The sequence below is a fragment of the Triplophysa rosa genome, linkage group LG1 (assembly GCF_024868665.1).
Source record: "Triplophysa rosa linkage group LG1, Trosa_1v2, whole genome shotgun sequence".
NCBI classification, from domain to species: domain Eukaryota; kingdom Metazoa; phylum Chordata; class Actinopteri; order Cypriniformes; family Nemacheilidae; genus Triplophysa; species Triplophysa rosa.
Window position 1 is genome coordinate 1,640,929 of NC_079890.1, and position 10,820 is coordinate 1,651,748.

Below are 10,820 nucleotides of genomic sequence, written 5' to 3' on the forward strand. Positions count from 1 at the left end.
TACATTTTTATGAAAGAATTGAATATGTTTACCATAGGTTATGTATTTTATGTTGTACTTTTCAATATTGACTGAATCGAACCTTGCAAGTGTGATCATAGTGTACGACTACACAAAAAAATGTCATCATTTCATCGAGCGACAACATAAATGCCAAAACTTGATAAAACTGACTTTTACTTTGCTTTATTTTCCCAAACATACATTTTCCATTCATGCTTAACTTTTCATTTGGATTCAATTTTTCTGGCAGCGTTATTTGTTTGTTCTCACGTCGTCGCAGTCGTGTGGAAAGTGACTGTCGCCTCAGTATTTAGTTTGGCTGTCGTTGGTGGCATGGGATGCCGTCCATGTATAAAACAATGGCGATATACTTGTTCGCAGATGAGAAGCGGTGTCTGAGTTGGGCCATGACGGTGGCGTAGGAATGCCCCCTGTGCTTTCTGTGATGCTAATGAAAAGAGCCGTTGCCCAGATTCCACTCTTATTTGTGGGGTGCCTTTTTCTTCTCGACAGATTTAGGGTTTTGCTTGGATGTTCCCGTGGTTCCGAGACCGATCTGGCAGGACTGGCGAGCGTTCCTCGTTTCCAGGAGCGTTGTCCTCAGATCCCCTTTCAGGTGGTCATGAAGTTGAAACGGGAGGAGCTCGTCGCGTTGAAGATGCTCGCTCGTTTTTATGTCCCGTTACCCACTTCACACAGGGCTCAGACCCGCTCCAAAGCAAACCCCACCTGCTGAGCCGTGCTTTGGGAAGCACGAGGCTGAGTAACGGTCATCCAAGCCCACGCAGCGCTTCAAAATACCCAAACTCCAAAACACACGACTGGCGCCAGTCCAAACAAGACGATTGAGTGAGGTGCGATCAAAGACGCTTACGGTAAAACTGGTTACGCTTTCCCAACCAGGTTCCCCAAAATTGGGGCCAAACGTCCGATATTATTTTTTATGTGAGGTCATTTAAATGAAGATGGAATATATTGCCTCAGTGTGGTTGTTAGTGTTGGTCTCAGAGAGTCTGGTTCCACTTACAACTATCATCACACCCTAAAACACGTCTTTACATTCCTGCGTTATCTTGAAGCTTCCGTGCCAAACTTGACTTAAATCTCCTCAAAGACGCGTAACATCTCCATCTGACTGCTACAAGTTGTTCAAACCAGAAAGTCAAAGAAAGTTCAGCGTTGGAAAGGCGAAGAGGTCAGTCGCTGCGATTTTGGACGGGATTGTTGGAGTTTGGAAAAATTCCTGATCTCCGAAATCCAACGGTGCTAAACTGCTCTTCGATTTCTCTGGAAAAAAGAATTTTTTTTTTTCATTTCCACCTCATTTTCCATTTAACTCACTGGACGGCTGACTTATTGCTTTGTTATTTGGCTTTTGTTTTTCTGTAATATAGTCTGGCCCGGCTCACCGTGTCGACATCTCGCTTCGCACAACGTTGTTTACAACTCAATTGTTTGTTGGGCGAGTGCCTCTTTCTTGTTGTTCTTGAACTTCTAGTGGTCATGTGGTCGTCTGTCTTCGTGAGAAGTATTAATAGCTTTTAAACGCTCGCAGAGATCTTGGCGTCTGTCCTTCAGAGCAGAAAAAGACTTGTCGACAATTACATCTGCTCCCGAGGGCTAAAGCAGCTGTCACCAGACCGTTTCGTCGCAGTTTCCCCTGAAAGGCATGTCAGCTAATTTGTTTATGGAAATAACTTCAGGCTTGGATAATCGCGTTGTCCTATAGGTATCCGCATTCCCAGAATAACTTGTTTTGGTTGTTTTGTTATGTCGAAAACATTCACGGGCTGTTCTCAATTTCTCTGCACTGGAAGCTCTTTTAAAACTGCCATGATTTCATTCGTTTCGGATTAAACCAGTTTTTAGTTTCTTAATGAAACAGATGCCATAATTGAATAAGAGATGGTTTTAATCTTTACTGTGCATGTTTGTGGCCACTTTTGTCTGTTATGAGATGCAGAATAACAGCGAGACTGTGTTTGTGTTTCATCAGGACGTATTTTGGACCTGAAGACGGGGACGGTGAAGAAGGAAGGACAGCAGTCCTCTATGAGAATGTGTATGGGCTCCAGACGTTCCTTCATCTGCAGAATGAGGTGCGGTTTACGGACTTCATCATAGGACCCAGAAATAAAAAGAATCGGTCATTATTTATTCCCCCCTCATGTCTGTCAAAACCTGTATGTGACTCTTTCTTCAGTGGAACACCAAAGAAGATATTTTGAGAAATGTCTCGGTGGTTTTGCGTTCATACAATGGAAGTCAATGGGGTTCTGTTTTTTGTGAATTGCTTTGCAACTTCCTATGTGTGATTCCGAAAATTTGACCCGCGTAACTAAAAGTTGTTTGTTCCCTTTTCTAATTCCAACCATAACAACATAATTTTACCATCATCGCAGTTTATTCTCCGTGTCAACATTTCGGACAACAAAATACATAATGCATTTCTGAGTCATGACGTGAACGCGAGTTAACTTGTTGTCTAAAATCGTTTTGGTTGCCGTTCCTTCAAAAATGTTCGAAATGCGGAACGAAATTTATTTTTCCATGTTGAAGAGTGTTTCCACTCAGTGTGTCTTTTGAAATCAATCTATATTTAATGAGAGAAAAATCAGATTTCCCAAATGTCCGTGCTGGTTGTAATTCAAGAGTAATGCATCATTTGGCTCCATATGTCATTGCGCTCGATCCGGCACGTAAAACATGAGCAACATCAGCTAAGAATGTGTTTGTTTAACGGTTTCTATTTAGGGCACTTTTTGAAAATGGAAACAGTATGTTGGTGGATGACCGCATCTGTTCGACTGTACGTGTGTGTATAAACACTGAAGCGTGACTCTCAAAACAACCAGAGGTCTTCCATAGGGCTGCTTCTGTAATACTTTACATTAAACTTAGTTTAGAGTCACGATGTGTACCCTTAAAAAACAAGTATGCTACAACTTCAGTTTATTAAGTATACTTGGGTAAAGTTGAAGAATATTTTAATCATATGTTGTGCTAGAGGTGTACTTGATCGTTAAGAAACGGAACAACTTTCAATTGTGTACTTAATAGTTTCAAGAGTACACTTTGAAGTATACTCTCAGCAACTACTAGTTTAGTAATTGTACTTGTAAGTGAACGTAACATCATACTTAGTTTACTATTTGTGTATTTTTGCTGCACCAAGTATACTACTATTTAGGTGTTAACTTGAAATATACTTTTTAGCATACTAAATACTTATGTTCACTCTGTATAACGAAGATCAGCTTCGGTTGTACATGTCTTTTATTTAATGTTACCCATTCCACCCAAAGTTGACTTGTTAGAATATCAACTTGAAGTATTTAAAACTTAATAATAAAAAGTATACAAGTATTGACCAAATATACTGTACTAACACTTCTCTGTCAGCAAAAGTCAGGTATACTTTCGTGTCAATTTAAGTTGAGTATATTTCTGAAAAGTACACTGAACGTGTATACTTTCTTATTTTCCCTTTAAAGAAGTATACTAATAGCACATCTAGATAAACTTCTTTTTTAAGGGTGGTTGAGATAAAGAAGTGTATGCTTGCTTTCTTGTCCTGAACCAAAACACACAAACTGTTGATTTGCATAACTTGCATTCATGGTGAGTGATAAAACCGTTTTGACGGAGACCTGGGGGACATACAGCTTTGTACTGCCAGGTCGAATAGAAGTGATTTTGGAAGAGATGAACAGCTCAAGTTAGAACAGATGGTAAATATTTGGCCCGTCACAGTGATGTCAGGGGTCTGGGGTCACACATTTTGTCTTTACTGTAGAGCACCGGTTATATGCACGCTGTATGTATCTATATTACCAGTAGATGTGTAGGATAGACGTTAAACTATTATAGTGCTAATATTGAGTGGTTGCACAGAGAATGATTGTCTTTCACTTTGATGGATTGGGTTGTCGGATTTCTGCCATATGTTGCGTTTTACATATTAATCATATTTGATTTTCTTGATGAATATGAAGACGTATGACTGTGTAGGTATTGCCTTGATACAGAGGACATTACCATTTTCAATTATTACAAAATGAGAAAACCAGACGCCATTTTACTTGGGAATATCTTAAGTGTGTGGCACATTATTCACGCTTTAATGAACATAAATGACACAGACTTGTTAAAACTATATACAGTAAGTTATAAAAGTAAAGATGCAACTTTTGACTCTCTGTCGCCATCTCTCTTTGAAACATAAAATTACGCGTTTCTTTATTTTGGACTTTATCTTGGATTAAGTCTTTATGACATTGTTGCTGAATCATTGGCCGATACATTTTAATGATGTCTTTATCCTGATTATGTTGTGGCGGAACTTCTCATTTAGTTTAGGTAACTAAGTTTAACTGGAGCTGTTCAAAGGCAAAGACTGAGTCTGTATGAACCGGTCGATTGGCTTTGTACACCTGCCGTTTTATGATGACAAACTTGATATGAATGCGATTGTGTTTGTGTCTCTTTAGATGCGGCAGCGCACCGTTGGATCACATCTCACTGAATCGCTTATCCAGTATGAGGAAGAGATACAGGTATAAACTCTCATTCTTTTTACTATCCGCTTGTTCAGTACGACGTCACGCACCACTGCTTTCGGGTCCAAACCCTCTATCAGATGCCAAAGGCAAACAACAAAAAATGCTGATATATACTTAAAAATGCTGGAAAACGACAGAAAAACCACAATCTCCATAACGAAACCACCAGATGGCCAAACAGGCATTCATTTTTATGAATTATTAAAATATTGATGTCAGAGAATCTTGTCAACCTGGACACTGTAGTGTGCACTGTGAGTTTATGAAAGTTGATATGTAAATGTGTGATATGAATAAAACGTGCTCGTAAAAGCCTGTTTAAATAGTTGGACCTGGAGACATTATTCCTTACGTCACGAATGCCTCGGCTCACTGCTGTTTGCTTGCTTGATTTCTGTTTTTTCAATGACAAATAAATGATATAAAGAAAACCAAACATCCTCTAAAGGCCCGTTCACACCAAAAATTCCTTACGTCACGACAGAACAAGCGAATGCCTCTGCTCACTGCTGTTTGCTTGCTTTAGAATTGTACAATTTCTGTTTTTTCAACGACACATAAATGATATAAAGAAAACCAAACATCCTCTAAAGGCCCGTTCACACCAAAAATTCCTTACGTCACGACATAACAAGCACACTACAGTGTCCAGGCTGACAAAAATGATAGCTATAACTATTTATATTATAAAAATATATAAGTACAATAACTATAAGGTTTAAGAGTCTACACCTCAACTTTAATGATGAAGATACAGATAAATGTTTTGTAGCTGATGAACGATAAAACATTGATCACCAATCAAAATCAGTTCGAAACATTTTCAACGGACGATAACGTTATATTTATTCTAAGCTCGCACGTACAAAATGTGAAACTACAGCGTGCGAACTTAGAATAAATATAACGTTATCGCCCGTTGGTGTGGACGATAATACATTTATCGTTATTGTTATTGTTATCTTTATAGTTAGCGTTCTTGGTGTGAACCGGAACAATAACCCCAGATAGCACAGGTAACGTCTGTAAAATGTCTGTGGTGTGTAAAAATATCCGATAAACGTCTTAGAAAAGGCAGTTTTACATAGATTCTAAATGTTTAACATCTTACAGACATCTATATGACATCTGACTGGAAACATATTGGAGACATATTGCATACAATGCAACAATAAAAAAATACGTCTTGGAGATGTACACGCATACATCATATAGACGTCTCTGAGATGTGTGTGCTATCAGGGACATCTTCTTATGAGTCGTCTTGTGTTTAACTCGCCCGAATCCCTCCCCCTGCATTAAATCTGAGACTGCGACTAAATGGATTGTTTTGACGTTTTATTTGAACAGAAATGATGTGGGTTTAGCGGGACACAACACTGCAGCGTTTATTGTTTCCAGAAGGGCTGTTCCAGTCTGACTTGTTTGTGTATGTGTGCGAGTGGGTCAGTGGAAGGGAGAAACATATCAGATGTCTTCCAAGCTTTAGCAACCGTTTCAAATGTTAACCTTTCTTAACCAAAAACCAATGTGTTGTTTATTTTTCGAATGACGTTTTTCAGTGCCAACTAGCAGGATCATGTATTCGAGCAACGTTCAGAACATTGAAAAAGTAAACGGACGTTAAAAACAACTATGCATTCCTCGCTGTGTGTATGGAACATACGTTGGTCTTAATTGAAATGATTTCCGCTGCTATGAAAGTTATGAATGTTCAATCAAGAGCAGATCTTTTACAGAAAGATCAGACTTGACACACATTTAATGTTTCCCCAATATTTACATACTGCGATTTAACCGTCTGTTTACGTGAATACTAGCCAAGACGGGCGTTTTGTGCAAATGTGTTTTCAGGCACGGCCAGGTCTTTCTCACGGCGTGTTGATTTACTGAAGCACGTCCTACTATAGATTCTCACCTTCGTCCATGTTTCTTTGTCACAGACATATGTAGTATAAATGGTAACGCACAATATTCACTGTGATTTTACTGGTGCCAAGTTTAGGGTCTCTTACTCAATGTTTTTCATATATTTGAAAAATAGTAAAATCATCACAATTCATCAAAACTCAACAAAACACAAGTGTAACTTTGGAAATTTAGTTGTGACCAAAAAACCAGAACCAGAAATGTGTCATTTTATCAAGCATCTAGCCCTGAGATGACTCTTCTGACCTCTTATTGGCTGCTTTTTCTTCATTATTCAGTCCAAGTCTTTCATTTCCAAAACATTTTTATTGAATAAATGTTTTTGTTTTGTTATGAATATAATATTTTCTCCACATAACCAATATCAGATCTACGACTTAAAGGTTCAGTCAGTAAAATCTAGCGGCAAGGTTGCGAATTGCAACCAACCGCTCACTCCACCCCTCCCGTTCGAAACACTACGACGGCTGACAGAACATGGCGAATTATATGCGAGGGGACCCACGGTGTATGTAGATAGAAATAGCTCATTCTAAGGTACTTTATACACCTCTGAAGACATAGTAATGTATATCATATTGCTTTTCTGTCAGTAGATCAAGTCTGTAAAGGACAATCAAAACTTAAAGGCGGGATAATATGCTATGTCATGCATTCTGACTTCTTCACAATGTTAAACGCGCTGGCTTCTCGTGCTTAACATGGTCAACTTGTTAAAAACGAGTTGGACGTATGACGTAGTATTTCTGTGCTTGATACACTCCACCAGCACTCCAAATTGTTTCGGAAAGTTTGTTTTAAGTCTGTTACGAAACAGGGATCCTATTCCTTTTATTGGGCAATTCTCCCGGAAAAGCACGCCCACGGCAAGGCGAAAGAAATAGCCAATCCATGCACCAACCGACGAGCAAGCTTATCAAGATTGTCTGCGCTGCGTCAAGATTGTCTGCGCTGTGGGCATACAGCTGCAGATCGTGACTTTTGCGATAGTGAGAGAAGTTGAGCTGTGTTTGTTTGTTCACTGCATTTTCGTGATGGATGTTATATAAACGGTGGATATAACGCTGGATTTGGAGATGGTTTGAAACTGATAGATGGCGCGGTCCCAGTGCTAAAAGATGCCGGACATGAACCGTACGCGGTAAGTCAAACTAAGTCATATGTCTGTGATTTGTTGGCAATCGGCACGTACATGCATAATGTAAACAACACGAAGGGATAATGCGATGATGTGTTGTGTGCTCGTGCTGTAGTTCCGCCCCCCCTGCACGCCTCCAGCAGCTCGTCTTTTTCCAGAAATAATCGTACAGCTGTATCTCTCTTTTCTAAATGCGATAAGCTAAATACTCTTCGAAGACACGACGTATGCAATACTTCTGTATGGGTACTCAAGATTAATATGAGATTGGCAGAAACTGCGTGCGTTACCCCCTCTTTAATAACAGGACCAGTTAATAGGTACCCACGAACATATTAACAGCAAAGGTAGAGAAAATGTCTGTGGGAGATTATGAATAGACGCTGCTTTTACTGTTTGGCACAACATCAAATCCAACTGATGTCTAAAAAAGTGTTCTACATCATTTAATGGCAAGCATAATGAATACCTTCCTGTCACAGAAATCAATCAAAAATTAAATCCAGGAGCACATATGGAATCACATGTCAGCCACAACGAAGGTCTACAAGTAGTTCTTAAGAATGTTAGAACCTATTGCGTGTGTAACTTTTCGCAAAAACAAACTACAGTATAAATCAAATGTCTTAATCTCCTAGTAAACAAAATTCCTGGAAGATGTTCTTAGGAATGTTACGGCAATGTTCTCCTGTAATTTGACATTTGACCCCTCGTGTTTAACCCCCTGCCCTCCCACCAGGCATGTTCTTTGTCCACAGCTTGATGTGATGTGTGACAGCTCTGGAATGCAGAACTCTGTACGTCTTAGATGTCTAATTGATGGATGGCACACATGTGTCACATGTTGTTCTTATGGTATATATGGTATTAAGATCTTTTGTGAATTATTTGATCAAGTTGTCACTATTTAGATGCCATTTCTGAGCACGCAAGAGGCAAAGTTTGAACCCAAAAAATGTTCACGTTACAGCTTTATTTGGCACAGACCTCTTGGCGATAAGACGTGACCCGGGTTAATGTGATGATTGTGTTAAAAATGTGTTTTTTTTCTGGAAAATTCAGCAGGTGTCAGATGTTGGACCTGCTTTGACCCCACAGACATTCCATTGTCTTCTTTGATAGAGATGGATGTTGCTCAATAGAGTTGGCGTGTAAATAAAGTTTAAAAAAAAAACACGTGCTTTGATAGATGGAGTAGAAACAATGACCAAGAGGAAATTTCTCTAGCAGCCTTTAACTACAACATCTTAATCTAAAATAAAAAATGTCCATTGCTCAAATAAACATCAGAACGAAAGCACCTTGATGTGGACAGATGGAGTCGTGTTGGTGTGTTTCGGTTTGATGAGGGACTCTACAGGGAACGTTTTTTTGTCAGGGTTCGTGCTGGGTTTCTAAAGCAGATCCTGAAGTACCGAACACAAGTCCCAGACAGGTTTTGTTTGCTTCATACTCTGTTTTCTGTCTTTGGCCTGCAGGAACGGACTGGGACCGTCTAAAGAGGGCGAGGCGCAGTACTCCGTTGTGCACTGTACTGGATACATCAAAGCCTGGCCGCCAGCGGGTACAAACACACTCCATAACACACACTGCCATCTTCTTCTGTTCAAAACCACAGAACCCCGCTGAAACTCGCAGATGAAAAAAAACACACAAAAATCTGAGAGAAAATAAGGGAAGTAAATTAGCAGCAGCTAACGCTACTAGAGTTTGTTTGTACGGAGACAGTAGCTTAGTTGTTTTCTGAAGGAAGTAGACTGGTTTTTTTTAGATAATCAAACTAGCGGTATATAGAAGTGTAGTGTGGTTGAGGCTGTCACCATCGGATTTAACAATAGTATCACGGTAATGGTAAATCATATCGCGGTATCTGTTGGAAAGCTACAAGTCTAGGAGTGAAATTCATCTTTAATTTAGTTTGTTTTCACTTTTGGGGACAGTGAATGGTACGCGAGTGTGAAAATGTTCATGTGCACCAGCTACGATGCTGAATGGTCAACCAAATACTGACACTAAATTATTCACGATATTATCGTTTGTGTAGTATAAACGCAATGTCAATAATCACGGCTATTAATATCACAACTGTTTTTTTAGATATAAAAATATTATAGTATAATTTACATTATACGTTTGGAGATACAAAACTTAATATAATATAAATTAATTTACATAATTTAGAATACACTTACGTATTTTTACGTTTTTTATCTAAATATATTCATATATTTTTTTACGTTAATGCGTTTTTTTTTTTCAGATTAACATGTTAAAAATATTTAATGCCATTAACGCAACATCCGTTTTTTTCAGTCATCATTGTCTAGCGTTACATTATATAAGCACGCTCTTATTCATATAAAGGCCTTTAAACTATTTTGGTTGTTTTGACACGTCCAGTATAGATTGACAGCTTCTGGCTGTGGAACACGGCTCAACGCAATGCGACAGCGGTCCCGTCTGGTGTACACACGGGCTAAAGGCTGCGTCAGAATCTGTCAGACAGCACCAGTATTATGATTTCTTTCATGCTTGAATGAACAAAAACACACAAGATTATGCCAGAAAGCACATTTTGTCTAGTATTTTCGCAAGCACAGTCTTCAACGAGTTAAGTAAAGTCTTAAATGATGCTGTTAAAGAAATGTGTTGTTTCTACATTAATTTGGAGATAAAATGTGAAATTATTAGAATGTAAAAGTATATTTAAAAACATAAAAGCTGTGTGTGGTTAGTTAGTTAATTTTTTAATCGATTGACAGCACTAAAATAAACATGTTAAACAAAATAAATAGTGTATGTTTAATTTCACTATACGTGTGCGATTAATCGGTTAATCATAAAAAAGGGTGCGATTAATCGCAATTACAAATGATAATATTTACAAATAATAAATTACTTTTTTAGTTTTAGTAGTTGTATTATCTGTAGATTTCTATTTGAAAATCCTTATTGTTTTTCTGCGAGATCATTGTTTTGCTGGAAGATTCTGCTGTCGATCTCTGGCTTGTAGGGTTGATATGTAATTTTTCACATGACCAGTTTAACTGTAATTTAACTACATTCAATTATGAATAGCTTGTAGCATGACAAGCGATGGCTTCAAAGGGGGGGGGGAGAGAGATGGGGGGAGAGAGAGGGGTGAGGGAGAGAGAGGGGTGAGAGAGAGAGAGAGAGAGAGAGAGAGA

The 10,820-nt window shown here is 38.7% G+C and overlaps 1 protein-coding gene across 3 annotated transcripts in view; it reads left to right on the plus strand.

The window, feature by feature from the left end:
- arnt2 (aryl-hydrocarbon receptor nuclear translocator 2) overlaps positions 1 to 10,820 on the plus strand; it is a 95,424-nt gene that overhangs the window by 20,488 nt on the left and 64,116 nt on the right. For all 3 annotated transcript variants that reach the window (XM_057338364.1, XM_057338356.1, XM_057338373.1), the window contains 3 exons: positions 2,000 to 2,102; positions 4,494 to 4,559; positions 9,111 to 9,196. In XM_057338364.1, coding sequence (XP_057194347.1) covers positions 2,000 to 2,102; positions 4,494 to 4,559; positions 9,111 to 9,196 — 255 coding nt within the window. The remainder of the gene's footprint in view (positions 1 to 1,999; positions 2,103 to 4,493; positions 4,560 to 9,110; positions 9,197 to 10,820) is intronic.